General features: G+C 36.2%; 1 protein-coding gene and 2 long non-coding RNA genes across 5 annotated transcripts; 1 reads left to right on the top strand and 2 right to left on the bottom strand.

Annotated features, from left to right (window-relative positions):
- Positions 1–1,613: 1,613 nt before the first annotated feature.
- On the bottom strand, positions 1,614–3,871 carry LOC136782229 (uncharacterized). 2 transcript variants are annotated; one of them, XR_010824092.1, is made up of 4 exons: positions 3,546–3,871; positions 3,315–3,481; positions 2,165–2,239; positions 1,614–1,930 (listed from the first exon to the last, which is right to left on the bottom strand). It is a non-coding gene; the product is annotated as an uncharacterized lncRNA (long non-coding RNA). The 2 variants fall into 2 exon arrangements; XR_010824091.1 differs by having other exon boundaries at positions 3,315–3,871.
- A 1,996-nt stretch (positions 3,872–5,867) lies between these two features.
- LOC136782192 (uncharacterized) lies at positions 5,868–7,871 on the top strand. Its single transcript, XR_010824082.1, has 2 exons — positions 5,868–5,995; positions 7,285–7,871. It is a non-coding gene; the product is annotated as an uncharacterized lncRNA (long non-coding RNA).
- Positions 7,872–7,977: 106 nt separating this feature from the next.
- Positions 7,978–14,960, bottom strand: dbo (Kelch-like protein diablo). 2 transcript variants are annotated; one of them, XM_066741436.1, is made up of 5 exons: positions 14,719–14,960; positions 13,440–13,819; positions 12,344–13,357; positions 11,884–12,226; positions 7,978–11,714 (listed from the first exon to the last, which is right to left on the bottom strand). In XM_066741436.1, exons 2-5 carry the CDS (start codon positions 13,754–13,756, stop codon positions 11,523–11,525), a joined length of 1,866 nt encoding a protein of 621 aa, XP_066597533.1. In that variant the 5' UTR covers positions 13,757–13,819; positions 14,719–14,960; the 3' UTR covers positions 7,978–11,522. The 2 variants fall into 2 exon arrangements, with proteins under 2 accessions (XP_066597533.1, XP_066597534.1); XM_066741437.1 differs by having other exon boundaries at positions 14,627–14,960.
- Between the last annotated feature and the right edge of the window lie 3,909 nt (positions 14,961–18,869).

The following is an 18,869-nucleotide window of genomic DNA, read 5'->3' on the forward strand; positions in this document are numbered from 1 at the left end:
GCTCATTCGCTATTCTAGCGTTTCAATAGGAACTTCTTTAGCGTTAAAACAGTTGTGACACCAGAGAACGTGAATAAAGATAATAAAATATTTGCGTAAACTGCGTGCTTCGTAAGATCCTCGCACGTTTAGTCCGAAAGCATTGTGCCACTGATAAAACTACGCGTCTATCTTAATTTTAGAAACTTCGTTAATTGTGTAAAAAAAGCGCGGGAGATTTTCAAGGACGATCATTTGCAAAGGGGGAATTTAAATTTTGTTAAATTCCTTAAAGACTGCGAGACTCTGAAGAACGATGCTGCGGGACATTTTCGAGGACGACCCTGCGCAAAGAATATTTCACGTTAAAAATTTCCCTAAAAACTGCGAGATTTTCCAGAACAATTCTATACGAAGTAAATTTAAAATTTAAAACGATCGTTAAATTACGAGGCGAGGGGAAAATTATTGTCATGATCCGTGTAATTAATTGTATAATGGAGCAAGGACTTTTTATCTTGGCATCGAGTGCGGTAATTAGGAAAGCAAGACGGTTAATGTAACCCCGATGCTCAGGGTCATTATAGTGTTCGTTAACATCTTTGTAACAGAGTCATTAGTTATAATCAGTCTCGGCGCAATAAATTCTGATCCCCATGCAAATTAGTGGAATTTCGACCTTTTATTGCGTCTGATAACGGAATACAATTATAATCCCTTGTGTGAGGGAGGGAGAGAGAGAGAGAGAGAGAGAGAGAGAGAGAGAGATTTTCTTGGTTGAAAAATCCCAGACACCCGAGCACTACGATCATTCACCTTATATTTATTACGTTGGCACAGAAATTTTTCATTATAATCAGCAGCTCCATTATGTAAAAGGGATTAATAAAGTTAGGGCATACACACACACACATACACCGAGCCTCGACGCAGTTCGTTCACCTTGACTCGGTTCTTTCATTTTTTTCTCTCCCCCCCCCCCCTTCTATCATAATAACCCACAGAAATATATTTCTCTTCGTTTGTTTGGCATATTAATTATTTAATTTTAAATCGATCGTGCGTGATTTCTTTTTAATGATAAATTGGACGTTTGGGGATTAACCACGCTTAAAATGACTATTGGTCGAAAACCTGTTTCCTATTACAGTATATTTGACGATTTTACCACCTATTCCACGATTATCATCCTTTTCGTATCGAAACCGGAATAAACGAGCGTAATTGCCCAACTGCCTGACTGGTCGCATAAATTTCCCTTTTTTGGAATTTTTCACTTTTGGAGGAACGAACGTTTTAGATATGTGCTTCTATAGGGATTAAATAATTTAATTACAGTTTTAATTGGTAGTATTTTTTGACGTTAAATGTACTTTTAAAATAATGTAATGTCGATGACGACGTCAAGACACCAGTCGAAAGAAAAAGTTATATTAAAAAGCCTATCGAATATTAAACATGTATAAATTTCGTGAATAATTGGGGTTTTCCAGTGAATTTTCCAACTCTGCTGGAATTTTTTATGTCAACGAAGCAATTGTCTGATAAGAGCAAATTGGAATTTAAGTAAAAGAGCGACAAGTTGTGTCGTACAGGGCTAGGTGTTTAATAGCAACTGTGCGAGCTTTATTTAGAGGTCACGTTTCTCAGAATTGACAGAAAGATTTCTTATTTGTTTTTGGTCGCGTAAATTACAGCATATATTGATATTACAGCAATTTTTCTTTCGTTAAAAGTTTGTAGGTTTATGTTGAGAAAATTTTGTCACGAGATTTCGAGTCTTTTCAATTTACCTGTTACGCCCTGTAGGAAGTGCACAATTTTTTGCTACACCCTGTATAGCGACGACTTTAGCTTCTTTATTGCAGGTAACAGTTTTAAACGTGCACTGCTGGTCGTATTGGGCTTGGCAACTCGATCAAAACCTTCCAACAATTAGCTTACCTCATTTCTAAAAAAAAAAAACAATTTTCCAATTTTGTACGCCTTCACTGAAAATAACATAGACCACGTGACTCTCCCAGTAACAAATTATTCATTTTTATATCACTGGGACTAATTTTGTTAACAAGTTTTAAAAGATTATTGAAAGAATAAGTATATACACAATTAAGAGAAAATATTTTGTAATTATGTTTATAACAGAGTGATAAATATTATAAATCTGACGTAAAATTATACTTACACGTTGGAATAGAAATTCTTGATATTTTCAAGATTCGAATTTAGTGGATACTTTACTGGCTTTGATAAGAAGAAGCTGTAATAGTAGAGAAAAAGTTTTTATATTCTATAAGCACGGTAGTAAATTGTTATTTCTTAGCCTCAACCCGATTGAAGAAATTCATTTCTATAGATAATAGTACGGCTAATTCTCTTTTAAGATTTATTAAAGATGTTTTTATCCTTTGCAACCTTGAAAATGTGGTAGGTGGTTATATACAGTGGCCCGAATAGCGCGAGATCTCGTGAAACGTTAAGCAGTTTTTCTTTAAGAAAAAGAAGGTGAAGGTCGAATGACAATAATCGTGGGAATAAAATCGCCACTCGGAGTCTAATAAACGTTCGATTGCTTTCTTTCTTGCAAATGAAATTGTCGTGTAAAAATCTAGTACTGTCTTCTGTACAAGGATAAATTCTGTAGCAATGAAAATAAATGAGAGACCGACGATATAGACATGGTCTGCACAATATTCCAAAACAACAAGTTAAATATATTTCTAACAATCCTTTGTTTACATTAGGTACCCCCCCCCCCCCCCTCAGATAATAAACAAATTCTAATTACACATTGTTTAACGCTGGAGCTTGAGATTTTTGGTCACTAGAGTCTCGAATATCGCTCTAAAGAAACCTGTTCCAGCATTCTCCAACGGTTCCAGTTAAAGAATATTTTAAAGGTGTCAGCCACGATAATTCATAATATCTTTGGTGTATGACGAGACGCGAGGATAAGTGGCGTGTATTGAAACTCGACTCTTCGTTTTTCAACTTAATTTTCGTGGAGCTGAATAGGTTATGTGTGCACTATAGCTACTTAAGAATAGTAAACAAAACAATTATTACTTTCACTGAACGTACAAACGGTTACTTTCATTGAGCTCCCTCGCAATAATTGCTACTTTATTTGGCTTAACCTCCGAAGCCAATAATATCGTGTACATATTAATAGAATTGAAACCAGATCAAACCAGAAGGATCTTTGTAAAAATAACCAAAGCTTACGATTAAAATCATATGACTTTTATTGATTAAGTTCGTAAAGTCGCAGTGATTGCACAATTTTTTTCAAATTAGTTGCAAATTTGCTAAATATTAATTGTTTAGTAACTTACCGTGATTGCAGTTAGATGTATCAAAAAATATATTGAAGAATTTGTATATTGTCCAGCAGGATTAAGGGAATGCGATTCAAACGGCAATGTATATAGTATATACATATAAGTATTGACGGTTCAGATTGATTTCCAATAATTGGTCGATAGACTGGTCGATTGGTGGACTGGGAGAAGATTGTTAAGTTGATAGTTAAGCCCAATCAAAAGAACCGTTATGAAACTCCTCACCTCTGCTCCGTGGACGAGAGACTCGATCGGTTGCTTTCTGTTCCTTCTGCTTTATTGTGCCCTTTTCTCGTGCCTGACACCTTACAGTACCTACCGAAACTACTCCCTCCAACCTCTTCCAAAAATTAATAAATTCTAGATCTACCAGTTACAAGCATGTTCCAGAGTCAATAAACTTGCAGCATACAACGTTTTAGATTAAACTTTCTCGATAACGTCGTTTCAAATAATTCATATTTATCTTTCATTAGCCTCATTATTATTCCCCACGGAATCGACGAGTATTCCCAATACAGATTTCGATTAATTTATTCAGAGTAGACTAAAATGAATTATCCTCGCGTTGCAATAATAACAAGTATTCACTGGGGAAAATTGCGATGCTCTTTTCATGAAACGGAAAACTCTGACATCTCGCGATTAGTACTGCAATTATGTACATGTTGCACGTTTCGACCGTGGCAGGTGCTAGGTAGGTGAAAAAAGGTTGGAAACTCGTTCGTATGCAGATTCAATCTGCACTTTTGCCATATTGACCTAACGGATCCAACTCTAATGCACGCAGAGGTTGTAAATTTTAAAGACAATCGTATAAATAAATTTTGTATTTTGTAACGATCGTGTTTTGTTGTTATTATTTAAAATAACAAACAAGTTGTATTCGTCATACTACACAAGTTGAGAAGTTGTAATTTTATTTTCTTACTAGGATAAATTTAACTGTTAAGGTTTGGTTGGAATAAAGAAGGTTGAACGCTCTTTATGGACACTAAATATAAGAACGTCACTCACAGGATTGTGCCCTAACCTATAATCCAAAATAACTCCGCGAATCGAATCTTCCAATACGATAATCGATACATGGTAAAATAAGATCGAGTTGTACAATTAGATGACTCGTTTTCTTGTTGCAAATGTATGAATTTGTAAAAATTTCCAGATAAGTAAATCAAATTTAAGTGTAAGGGGGAGGGATACTTACGAAGAAAAACAAATTTAGCATGGATCTCAGAGGACTGGCGTGTCTATCTTATTAACAAACCGGAAGTAGTTGTAGTTGGTCGACTTGATGATAAAATGCATCTAGACATATAAGAGCACGTATTTCGTAGATAGAGGCTTATCGGAAGCCAATCGTAAAAGACGGGACACGACTTCCAATCAAAGGAAGGAAGAATACTTACGGGCGATCTGCGATAAAACGCTCGCCGCGACCTCAACGTAACGGGACACTCGGATAAAGTTTCGTCGTAAGTCCCGTGAAGCCACACCTTACACGCCAACGAGCCTCAATTTCTGTCTATTACCTCTTGCAGTATTATACTTATCCTCTGCCTAACAGACTGAATGCTTAAGCCTTTCTTTCACACCACACCGATAAAGTCAACTTTATTTAATCTTTTTCTTATTCATCGATCTTTTACATTTAAAACTGTACCAAAAAATTTTGGATTATCGAATATTTTAGATTTTCATACTATGTGACTATAAGTGGTAAGTTTAAATGTCAGTTTTTCCACATATTGATAAAAAGTCTTGGTAAATTTATCTATTGGATGGTCAAAGCACCGTGAGGTCGACTCCCTTGTAAAATTAATATTCTAATATAAGAAAATTGTTCCATCTATTCATATGCGTTTATTGATGGACTGACTTTCTAAGCAATTTCAAGATCGTTACAAATAGCAAAAAATCTTTTGGTGTTTCTGACCGACAAGGTGAAAGCAGTAGGCTTTGATCTTTATTATCACCTTGGGTCTATAATTTTCGAGGATTCGCTGCAGTTTTTTCTTGTTGTTTGGTTCTATAGCGAGTTTTCTAGAGTAATGCAACACGCCAGAAGAGTATCACGAGAACGCTGTCATATGGCATTATTAATGAGAATGTTATTATAGGGTGGGTAAAGCCGTTTCTAACGAGGGCTGTTGCCATAAAGAACTGTAATAAAATCTCTAATGGCATAGGATAGACATCTCATCGCCAGGAGACTCATTTACCAAAGAGCCAAGCAATTTCCCCATAGAGAATAGATCACACACAGATAACCCAAGTACAGCGTAATTCCTTTCGTTTTTCGTCAAAATATCCAAGAAAATTCCTCGAAGGAGCGTCGATTTTCGAGTTGACCTCGCCTGTAGCAGCCGCGCTACGCGATTACATAAATCGCAATTTGCCTTGGAGCGTTGTAATCGAGTCACTGCTTTGTCGCGAACTATTCGATTCCTGGATCGCCCAATGAGCGTTCACTATGTTATTATGTATTCAGATAGGTAGAAGGGTCGAATTTACAACCCAAACAAAGCTCGAATTTCAGCCTCTAGCAATTACTTGAGACGAAGACGGAGATTAGCAATTGCACTGAAGGTTAGAATGAGACAATTGATCTTATCTAACACCATAAGTTCTGTTTATAAAGATTCGGGCCAGAGCATCTCCTGAAAAATTCAGAGGTAAGTTGGTCGGTATTTGAACGAAAAATATTTGAGTGCAGGTTTTTTCTAACGTTAATTTTACTTCTTGTCAATTAAAATTCAATATGCCCATCTTAGCTTATCCGCTGAGTTATTACGATCATTCCTAATTCCCATAACGGGATACGTGGTGTCTAACTTAAAAGTAAATCTTACTAACTCTCTCGACTCCTCGTAACGAGCTTGTCTCTTCAATCTTTCAACGGGAAAACATTCTTTTGTCTAATTGCGAGAGCGCTTGAATTATATTAAGGGTATGAGGTTAGGTGTGTTTAGCGTTAAATCACGTAGAACCTTCAAACAAATTATTTCGTAATATTTTTGCTATTGCTAAGTTGGCTCCTCGCATTTCATATATATCCACTCTCTGGTGTAACGCATGTGGTTTTACGAATGTATTTTTTTACGAGAGGCTGACTATAACGAGTCGATGTAATTACAACGCGTAATTTAATTTCAGTGAGTCTACCAAGTTGATTATACGGTATGGCCCTTTGAGTCTCATTGCATTTTAGATTTCAAATACCTGTGTTTGAAGCTGGGTGAAACTCAATAATTTTCACATCTTATTTAATTTAGGACGTCAAATTCTGCATTACCTCTTTAAAGTTGTTGGATTATAAACGAAACTGGACCTTCCGCTTTCAATCATGACTTCGATAATCTTAAATTATAATGATTATTAATTAGATAACTTTCTAGTGCATATATCAATGGTAGCATTCAGCAGAGACAAATGTTGAGGGAGCGGTGTATGTTATTGGCTATTACTCTTAGATCCTATAATTTTATCCAATAGAAGTAGAAGTTTAAAAAGAAATCTGGTAACGTTACTGAGCTGCTACCTCTGCTGAATGCTACCAATAAATGTAAAAACCAAGCCACTAGGTTGGCCAAATTACCAAATATTTTTAACCTCCATCTTTGAATGCATTTTGTGGGTTTCCAGTTTTTTCTCGAAGAAGGAACAAATTACACTTCTTTTGTCTAAAGTGAATACAGATTCAACACGTAACTAAAATAAGTATTGGTACTAACAATATATATTTAACTGTGAAAGGAGCATTCGCTCGAAACTCAAGTAATAACGTTATTTATTTGTTTGCTCAAATGATTGTCGGGTTTGCCGGTCGACTATTTAACAACTTCAAATTTATTTTCGAGTTACTTTCTTCTTCACTTATCAAAAATAAAATCTTAGAAAGTCAAGAGAAGAGAAATAATTATTAAGAAATATTCAAAATTTATTATTCTTACGTTGTTGTTAGCTGTAGGTATTGCTGAAAAACCAAGCTGAGGCTTTTTTCAAAAAGAGGGAAAAAATTAGTGCCTTTTCATACAACTATAAGTGGGGCCATCTAACGGGTGGTCACATAAAATATGTGTAGCGTATTATTGAACTAGAATCCGTTATCGACCTACATTTGAAAATGGAATTCCGAGGGAGAGGCAGACGGCACGTCAAAATATGCATCGACGGATAACCTGCGGCGAATCGGACCAGCCGGATTAATAATATTCGGACATCTCATTATTTCAATTGCATGATTGTGAATAATCCGCAAATTTTATATTTTTTAAAGCAAATTATTCATTGTACTGGCTAACGTATCTATAAGCTTTCCTTGAAAATATCACATTTCTACACAAATTACAACAAAGTTTTTATTCTGATGCAGAGACTATTGTTGTTGAGAAAATGTTAAATTACCATACTGTAAGAAAATTCAAACAATGCATTTGTAAAGTGTATTTCAATGAATAAAATGACTCTTCATTCATAAAGAACAAGCAATTATTGCAAGAAGAGACAAAGAAAAAGCAGACAATAAAATTGCATTGGATGCTAATACAATATTGCTCAACCAGTTTATTTTCTACTTCTTTTAACCATTTTTTTTATGAATCTATTACCACACTATCTTCAGAAAAATTGGAAAGCAGAATCTTTCACTTAGTTCAATCTGTTTATCACGATCTTATAGCAGAATTTGTAACATAGGAAATAAATTTTGATATTATTATTTCTTTAAATTTATTTTGATTCATACGTATATATATATATATATATATATTTATATATACAGCAGGTCACTGATAGTCAGTAATTTACATAAGTCTGGTAATATTTGACGTAACCTATAAATAATACAGAACCGATAATGATGTACATCACTTCTGGATAAATTAAGCGTTAAATTGCATTCATTCATCAAACTTTGAGGAAAATTAAAAAGCTCAGCAATAGGGTTAAAAATACATGGATGATGGTTTATGACTAAAAGATAAATGCTATATTAAAAACAGCCATTGTATCGGATGAAATTATACAATTGAGAATATTTTACAATCGAACTTCCCGAACCAATTACATACACCGTTCATGTATTATAAGCACGAATCCTAACCCTTTTTTCTTTTTTATTCAACAATCTCATAACTGTAACAGAATTTTTTCCTATCCAGGATTATCCATAAATATCGCGAATCCCGTCCAATTGTGGAACAATGTTGATTTTATAATAAAATATTGCTTATATGATCAGGCAATTCCAAGAAATTATTATCACAAGTTACATTATGAAATTGTTGGTTAATGATCCCTATCACCATTTTTGTACGATAAGGCTACTCCTCTTGTGAGGACAAAAAGAAAAATTAATATTCATTTACTTTTTTCTGCTCTTTTTTTACATCATTAAATCATCCGAGATCCTTACATACTTGGGAGTACTTTACAAATAACAGTTTCTTGATTTTATTCATACTTTTTCCTCAGTAGCTATAATAAACTTTTTGAAAATGCTATTTCCCATTTAACAGTTGCTTGAGATCCAAAAAACATTTGCACATTCCTCTGAATATTTGCTCATCTCTAAGTTTTCTGTAAAATAATTTATCCAGTTTTATCATTAAACTTTCCTAAAGATTAATTACATTCAACTAACAAAAAAAAACATTCAAGAAAGTTCACAATTTTGAAAATACTATAAACTCTCTCTCTCTCTTCTTGGTAGAAGATAAATAAAGAATAATTTTTAATCTCGTTTTAACGATACTAAAAGGAAAACCAGAAGTAACAAAATTATCAGAGTGAGAACATGCGGCTCTCCCTCAGGCATATAGCAATGTACGTAATATTTTTGTTTAGCCAAGACTCGAACCACTAAATGAGATCGTAGGTTTTCACTTTTCCAGAGTAGTCACATGAGCGCTTTTTTATATTACTTGACGTGCAATAATATTTTTTAGACATCAACCATGTACAAGCTTAATATGTGAGACCGCTTATTATTGTAATAATGCCAATTACTGTCGACGAATTATCGCTAACACATTTTCAACTGAAAACATGCTATTTTGCTTTTGTTCATTTGTTTTTTATTTCTTTTATATGCAAAGGCTGTGCTAAGATACGATGAGTACCTTTTGGCTGAAGTTTTCAGTCTTATTTAAAGCAAAACGCGCCATTCTCAAACTGAACGATGCGCTTAGACTAATGTTTACTTTTAAGAAATTTTATTACTCGTGATTCTGGCCTTTCTATTTCGCTTAGAGCGATTTATGTATAGTAGAGAACTGAAAATTCGTAAGATGTGGAAGCTGAACAACATTAATCCGATCGCAAAACGTTTCTCTTACTTTCAGAGTCTGTCTAAACTTCTCCAATATTGATCTCTGTATTAACTGAACAGAAGTTAAATTTTGCTGCGAGTCTGATGCTTTTACAAACGTTTTGCAATCATGAACTGGCCGTTTCGGAAGAACCTTAATCTTTCACGTTACTTGGGCACCACAAAAATCCCAAACAAAAATCATTATGCATCGGAATAATAATAAATAATCATAATAAATTTCCCGATATTAATTTACATGCTGTCGATGATTTTTATACAAGGAGCGAACAAAATAATTAAAATATAAATTATCAAATATATAAAAATGACATTATTCATATCTATTGTTCTCATATTCAAAGTTTTCCCCAAAAAGCGTACAAAAGAATTCGTTGCATAATGATCCAGAAGTCATGGGAAGAATGAGAAAACTGTTCTAGTCGCCATTAGCAGTATCATTTCAAAAATCAATTTTTAATTTAAAACCTCAAAAAGTGCATAAAATTAACACTAGAACTACCGGTGTTAAGTTTCTAATTTTTTCAACCAACTAATCTTACTTTTAGTAAAATAAATGCATTATAAAATTTGGTTAATCACTTAAGTAACACTTCGATTGAGATAAGAATTCATAAGTTATTGGAAAACTGCTTTTATGTTAGTTAATAAATTAAAAAGAAACCCTATGACCAGTCATTCTGACTGTGGTTTGGCAGTTCTAGTATTAAAATAGTTATTTATGCGACAAAAGCGTAAAGTAGTACCTTTTCGTATGAGTAGGGTTTTACACACGATCCAAAGGCGAGCGTGGCTATTGTTACAAATACAAAAAAATTACTTCACGCCCAAGTCACATAATTTTTCCTAATTTCGTAAAAATTTGCATAAATCATGAAAAGTTACTGCACCATGCGCTTTAAAATCATTCAGTAATGACGCGTTTGCTGCAACCCAAAAGATTTAGGAAAAGTGCACTTTTTTACGAAATTATGAAAAGGACTTTACAGTTTGATGTCTGAATATGGCAACTATCAACGTATATCATAAGACTTTTCGATGCTGAAGAAACATGGTAGAATTAACCTGTATGCTGCCGGAGATTTTTAGTCAAAATTAGGATTTTTATTTGTGGGAATTAGTTGATCCATAATAATAGGCTCTGGTTGCGCACTATCACAAAATATTCTAAAACTCTAAAGTAGGCTTTGTTGGCAGGGAATGGATCAGATTTCATATAAATTCTTCTTTTAACTTTAAATGACTCTACGTATTCTTAAGATCCAGAAATTAAGTCGCAATGTCAATAAACAACCTTAATCCTTATTCAACTCTTAGACACCAGAAGTGCCATCTCAAAACCAGAACTTCTTAGGACGTTACAACTTTGTTAGGTTCAGGATGGTTTTTCAGCCATCTTAAAGGCCACGGACAATTCTGTGGTATCTTACGCGATTATTCTTGATCCATTCATTCTGCCCCTGGTAATTGCTAGCGAGTAGCACACTATTTTAATTCATAGCTCAAAAAAAAAACTTTGCCGGCAGCGTAGAGGTTAAAGGGACTGTTCTATTTTACCGATCGATTTAATGCATGACCATCTTAAATTTAAAAAAAAAATTGTATAAAAATCAAGGCTATTACAGATGAACACAGAAATGAATCAAAGATAATGGAACAGTCTTGAACGGTTTCGCATGAGAGACGTTAAGGATTCTAGAATAAGAATAAATTTAGATAATGCTCATCGACCGTCGATATCGTTTTCTATTGTTAGAATTAACAACAGGAACGGATATAAGTGCAGGTGGAGTTACGGGAGTGACAGGAGTTACCGGCGTGACAGGTGTCAGAGGAGTTTCAGCCGTTTGAGCTGAAGAGGGGGGCCTGAGCTACCAAAGGTAATTTTCGGTCTGTGGAGCCCGCATCACTCCTACTCCCCCGCCAAGTCGCCTGTAATTCATGCAACCGCACAATCTCCACTGGTTTTGCTCGGGGTCGTAAACTTCAATCGTTTTCAGATACGCTGTTCCGTCAAATCCTCCCACTGCATATAGCTGCCCATTTACCACTGCGAGGCCAACCTAAAGCGAAAGTATATTAAATAAATTGATTCATTACTCCTATTGCAAATATATTGCATTTTTATTTTATATACGAGGAATCTTAATTTGTTATTTTGTATTGCTCTACTAAAATCTTTGTTATAATAAGTTAGTCTTTCTTTGAATCAAATCTTTGGATCAAACTTACGCCACTTCTTCTCGATGTCATGGCTACAATGGGACTCCAAGAATTCGTGTGCGGATTGTATCTCTCTGCACTAGAGAGTTCCATGCAGTCATCACGTCCTCCCACAGCATAAATTAAATTATTAAATACCGCACAGCCTAGATGCTTGCGTCTAGTTGACATCGGAGAAACTTGCGACCACTTATTTTGTCTTGGGTCGTACCTCTCCACAGTGTTTAGAGGTGATTGGCCATCGGAACCACCGATCGCGTACAAATAACCGCCTAAAACTGCAACTGCCACTCCGAGTCTTCTCGTCGTCATCGGAGAAACTTTAGACCATTTGTTTTCTTTAGGATCGTACCTAGATAAATTAAAGTATCTTCAGTTTTTTTTTACCAAGTATGAATTAACGTATACAAATTTATACAATTGATTCTATCATTAGAAACGAGTAATTTATTTAAGTCAGCAAACTGACCTTTCTACATGATTCAAACACTGAACGCCATCCTGTCCACCGACAGCGTAAAGAAATCCATCGAGCACCGCGACACCGACACTGGTTCTGCAGGAGGTGGTAGGTGCTACATCGCAAGACCATTGATTGGTCTGTGGATCGTATCTTTCGATGCTGTTTAAATAGCTTTGACCGTCGTGACCTCCAACTGCATAGAGAAGATCATTGAGGACTGCAACACCGACTCCACATCTACGTTTGCTCATAGGCGCCACCATTTTCCAGTCTCCCGTGTTTGGATCAAACCTTTCCACACTGGCGATAGCATCTCCGGAACACCAGCCACCAACGGCGAACAAAACTTCACCCCTTCTCGTAGGTTTTCTCGGTCGTGTCCTAGGTCCTTGCATAAGCGGTCTCTCTTGTGGTAACAGCAAATAATTTTTAGCCTCATCTACCAAATCCCTACAGGCATCATCTGATCGGACCAATAAATCTGAGCCTACCGTTCCCACTAGGAACTTTGGACTAAGCAGTGGGAGGCGTACATGCTGCAACACCTGAGCCAAATGCTGTCTTCTGTCAGAAACGTTGTACTTCACCCAATTCATAGCTGCACTAAAAACTTGCTCCTCTGTTCGCACGTTAAGCTCGTCTGAAGATATTATATCTACTAGTTGGCCTACTGGCAGAAGAAGGAATTCCTCACTCTCCATTACCTCTTGGAAATTGTGCTGTGTAAATTTGTCGGCTATTCGTAGGAGCTCCCTGCAGGAGTGGGTGTCAGCAAAGGCTCTTATACCAAGACAGTTTGATGGGTCTAATTGGCGTTTTAGGAATTCACAGCATATGTCTTGAATTTCTGCTAGTTGGAGAAGACATGCTGCTGGAAGAAGAGTTTGAACATTTGCTTCTTCCACAATGATGTGTGAAGTATAACAAAAATCTATAAGCAGCTCCATTGCTACTTCATCTATATCTCGTATTGTTACTTCAGTCTGACGCGATTCTGCCAGTTCTCCAGTGAACATAGCTCTGAAAGCAAATAGAACAAATTAGATCTTGACTATCATATCATTTTAATTCTATTTGATGTAAGCATTATGTATAGCATTACCTAAAATATGGACTACAAGCTGAAAGTATGACACGATGTGCAAATATTTTCCTAGAGCCCACATTAAGAACCACATCACAGAGTTCTCTATGCCGGCGAAGAACATTGAGTTCAGTGAGAGTACCACGAGCATGTTTTTCGGAGGTATGACTTAGGCGTGCTGGGGAGGGAGCTCGTTCTATGACCATCTCACCCATTCTCTGGGAGGACGGGGCATTTCCGCTCGCACCCCCCGAGGCACCCCTAGTCCCTCCGGTTAACTGGAGGCGCAGTGGGGGAGACGCCCAACCCCACACCGAGTCTATCTGCAACACCATTCACCAACCACCGCTTATCTTACTGTTAGTCCCAGCCAGCCAACTTACTCAATGTTTTCTTCTCTAAAACACAAAATCAAATCATATATGTAAAATATCCATAAATACATTAATACAACTCTTATATATAAAAATAAACACGAGTTTTATAAGTTAATTTAAGGAAAATAAGACAGTTGACACTGGATGGTTATTAGTGGATACATTTGATTAAGACATGACAAATTTATAATCAATAATAAACTAAACTATTTACTTTAGTATAATTTTAACAAATTGACAGAAATTGAGAATTTACTATGATGATTAAAACTTAAATTGTAATAGTATTTGATTAAATAATTTTGGAGGTTTTTGCTAAGGTATTATTAATGATTTCAGTATTCATTTTTGATATTCTATAATATTATATTCAAAATATATCAATCCAATTGGATGACCTACTAAATGGTTTTGCAATCTTTTATAACATAAGAAACACTTATAATATATTTTTAGCCTTGTTTATCAAGAAATAACATTAAGTTGCCAAATTTTTATAGAATCACTCTTATAAACATATAACTCAGTAATTTTAGAAAAAAGTAACTATAAAGAGGAGAAATTTGTAGTAAAAAATTGGAAGGTCCTTATTACGATAGAAAGTTGAAAATGGATTAGAATAGTGAAAATATTATGTAAATACTTAGTAAAGAGTGAAATGTTTTCCTAAATAGCTACAATGTCTGAAAGAAACATACATCAAGTGGACAGAAAAAAAAATCTTTTATAACAGTCATTCCAATATTGATGATAAGAAGGATCCTGATTTGGTATGTAGGCAAAGAAAAATGAGAAATGATTGGAATTATGTAAAAGAAAAAAATCTACCGTTGATTGAGATGAATGGATGCACATTTGGAAAATATGAGACGAGAATTTTGGCGAATGTAATAGTGACAGCATTACTCGATTATACACACTTTTGCTACTTTCCGAGTAACCAGGAGAAGAGAGTCGAAGAGTAAACTTGATTTTCCACTAAATTCCGCCTATCTCATCCACAAAAAATGCCCGTATCGTGACATCTGGCTGATTTTCTCACTGGAAACGATACGCAAGGGAAAGAAATTCCCTGTTCCCAACGAAAATAGTCATAAACAATTCCTCATTTTGACAAATATTTCTCAATACACTCATCACACTCTTTTATCCCCATCCGCTGTTTGCGCTGTTCCTATCCCATTTCGTGAACTCCTTGAACTCAACCAACCAATGATCAAGTAAAGCAGTGATGGTAATATCTAGCAGTAAAAACCATTCAGCTAACATTAGCAATGAGACCTTTACTCGTTCGGATCATAGATGTCGCCAGTATGAAAATTAAATTTTCATCTAAAAACTTGAAGTTTCCCCTAGTCCCGATAGATGGAACTACCATATCCCTTTTTCCACACCATACATTTTTTAAATATACCTTTATGTTTGTCCTGTAGAAATACCTCTTCTCGTTATGTCAGTAATTAAAAGAAATACATTAAAAATGACTGTGAAACTACGATTAAAAAATACATTTCATGAATTAAAACCACTAATAATATTGAAGTCTAAAAAGGGGTATATGTGATACCTACTCTTATCATTTTCCTGAGAAAATAGTTGACTGAAAATTCACTGTTACTCGTCAAGTTGACCAGTGTCTAAGTTTCTACAGATTAACGAGAAAATGGAGTATTATTTAAGATTTGAGAAATATTTGTGAGGATGTAATTGAGTATAAATTAGGGGAATTTATCAAGGATGTTACTGAAATATCTTAATTGGTTATTTGGCATCGGAACTGCGTGCGTGATCAAATATCATTGGACGCGTTTCTTCAGGGTCTTCCCCGTTCCGTTAATGACAAAGGTTGGCAATCATGTCGGAACGTCACTCGGCGACCAATCGACATCGTCATTATCGGAGATATAGTTAACGGTCCACCAATCGCACATTCCATCCCCGAAATCGCGGCTCGTTTTCTCCGATCAAGATTGTTCAATCCTGGAACGACTTCTTCAAATTGTTCACTGGCTAACCTTATAAGGGTTGCTCGACACACGAGTTATCTAGGTCAGATGTAATAACGCGCATCCAATTTGTATTGGCACCTGCCACGTGCGAGATTTCTTTCTGTTTGACTAAGCCATTATCAGGCCTGTAATGCTTCGCTTCGAAACCTAAATAATCATTTGTCATAAATAAAATTTAAAATCATTATCATTCGTCTGTTTATTAAATATTAATATTAAATTATAATATTCCATCATTTTTACAGCATTTCTATCGTATTTCTGCCAAAATTTTTATCTGAAAATTCTAGACATAAACTGAGGTCAATTTAACTAAATTATATGGCTTATTTTATTAAAGTATCCCGATTGTGGTATTGTGTAGACCATAGACTGTTAAAATTTTTGTCATGGTTGATTTAATAAAATTTATAAGCTTTTCTTAATTTAATAATAGTGGGGAAAAAAATCTAATGACGTGAAAAAATTGTTTAACAAACTATAAATTAAGCGTTTAAATATAGATGGAGTCATAAATTTTCTTCCCTCCCGAAAAAATATCAAGTTTCCCTTCTTCGTTCATAGAAAAAATCTTTCGCGAAACAATATTAAAGAAAAATGTAATTGTTTATACATTTACCACCATATAATATTAAACAAAAACCACTGAAAAAAATATTCCATACAAAAACATACAAAATTGGTTAATCTTCGTATACACCGATAAAATATGACATTCAGCGAGACGTCATTAACGGAAGTATACATATATATATGGTTAAGAATTATTTAATTAGACGAGGAGGGCCGTTTGTTATTGGAAAGAGTCGGTTGACTGTTGTGAGAAGACGCAGCGATTATGCGAGTCCGAATGCAGGTTACATGCGGGTAGAGCACGAGTGAAGGAGCAGCGTGCAAGAAGAAGGCCAGCGCGCGGACCCTAGGCAGACGCAGGTGGTGCCGCTGCTTTCAGGACTTACCACCTGTGCAGCCCACTTCTATACCAGCTAGCATTTCCCATTCGTGGTCCCGCATCCTTCCACACACGATGCGACTCTTGGAACAAGTCACCTCGGCTGTAAGGAATCCCGCAGGAGGACAACGATCTCTCTCGGATACCGCAAAATCTGCAAGGATTCTCTTGGCAACTGTTCTTTTGCAAAAGAATATTGCAACGACCTTGAAGAAACGTTCGGAAAGATCGCGCGAGGATGAAGAGTCTATTTTTAGGAGAGCCAAGAAGAAAATCCAAAAATCGGGAAGTTGTTTCGTTGGAATAAATGAAACTACCGGAGAGAGATTGGTATCGCGACGACTGGTTTACGGGAAAGTTCATGGAAGAGCAACGAAAGTGCGCACTGTGCACGCGAAGGATCGAGGAGCGACAGTCGGGATCCTGCGGCGTGGAAATTTATGCAGGCGATTAAAGACGCGTGGAGAGACTCGGCGTCCCTGCGGCTCCTGAAGACGTGCATGTCCAACAGCTTTGGCTTGATTGAAAACTTGAAAAGTTTCGCACCTTTCGCGACGGAAATGCATATTCTTCTTGTGCGGTGCTTCGCATCGACAAAATGGATAATTACAAATTTATGTAATGTTTCTTGAAGAACTGGGAGGAAAGGACATTGTTTTGAAGAAGATGAAGAACTAATTTCAGGTTATATACACAGGTATGCAGGTAACATCGGTATATAAGGAAGAATAAGGAACGTGGGTGGCTAGACTGTGGTAGCAGGTGAAATATCGCCAGCAATTTGTTCGCGGCTGATAAATCAGGCTAGATAACCAGTGTGTATATATATATATATATAGGGACTAGTTGGTGGCATGTAACGTAAATCGTTGCACCTGTTTTCCTTTTTGTACTCGAACGCCCCGCGCCCGGCTTATTAGAGGTCAACCCGGTATTTTACCACCTTCCGAGTTCACGAAGCTAACACAGGTATTAATCATAGACAGTTTTGCCACGAAAAGGCATCACTTTTACCTGAGCAAACCGCAGTCCCAGCTTAGAAATTCCGGCTAGTTTAGTTCTAGTTTCCCTCGTGGCCCATGACAAAGGGCCAATTTTCCTCAACCACAAAAGCTTTCAGCTCGTCACTCAAAGGCCAACTTTTGACCATAAATTTCACTATTTTAGTAGAGGCTTCTGTGATTAGTTTTTGATAATCAAGTTTCTTCTCGGAGATGATGAAGAATATATCGTAGGAAAAAAAGCAGATTTGGAGATGATTCTGAAAAATGTTGCAAGACGCTTTTTAATTTATTCTTTTTGCAGGGAGTATTAAGGGCACAAACATTCATCATGCAGATTAAAAGGTAGCGTGGTGGGTACAGCAAGTGCTGATATCTGTATTTCCGCCGGCTTATACGCGGCTGTGACGTAACGAGGCGGCAACCTGCACCGTAAACTCTTTTTACTTCATTTTCGCAGCAACGGATGCTCGCATCTGTGTGCTTGTGTGCGTGAGAGCGTCGCTTTTAGGTCTTACATGATAAGGGAATGCACTTTTTGTTCGATTCTCGGGTAGCAACCAGTTCCTATCGAAATCGTTATACTCGAATGATTCATCGGTCGAGTAAAAATCTGGTCGTTTCAAAATTCGTATTAAATTCGAATTCTAAAACTAAAAAATCCATTGAAATTTCAGATTTTTTTGTAATAATGATTATAATACTGTAGTATATATAGCTGACTTATTTTTTAGCAACGAATGTGTAAATAAAAATCGAAGCTCGAGGATTTATGCGAGCAAAACTCGGGAGGCTCGAGGTTCTTGGCGAGTCTCGGTGAACGTGCATGGGGATGTTGTGTGTTGAGTGGCTGAGAGGTGCGCGTGGGGAGATTCGAGTGGCGTGCCGCAATGAGCCGGATCGTCAAAGGCGCGCGAATTATTTATCATCGTACACTTGGCCCAGTTTGGGACGCCATGAAACGGAATTTAACGTATACAGTGCGCTATCCCATCCCACATGCCATAACTTTTTTCCCTTATCAACTCCACACGCAAAAACAGTCAAATTAATGCGCGAACGACTTAAAAGTTCTGCGTTAGAAATATTTTGTAATATTTCTCATTTTT

The sequence above is a fragment of the Prorops nasuta genome, unplaced genomic scaffold (genome assembly GCF_024137725.1).
Source record: "Prorops nasuta isolate Cenicafe-Biocafe unplaced genomic scaffold, Cenicafe_Pnas_1.2 PNAS00025, whole genome shotgun sequence".
NCBI classification, from domain to species: Eukaryota; Metazoa; Arthropoda; class Insecta; order Hymenoptera; family Bethylidae; genus Prorops; species Prorops nasuta.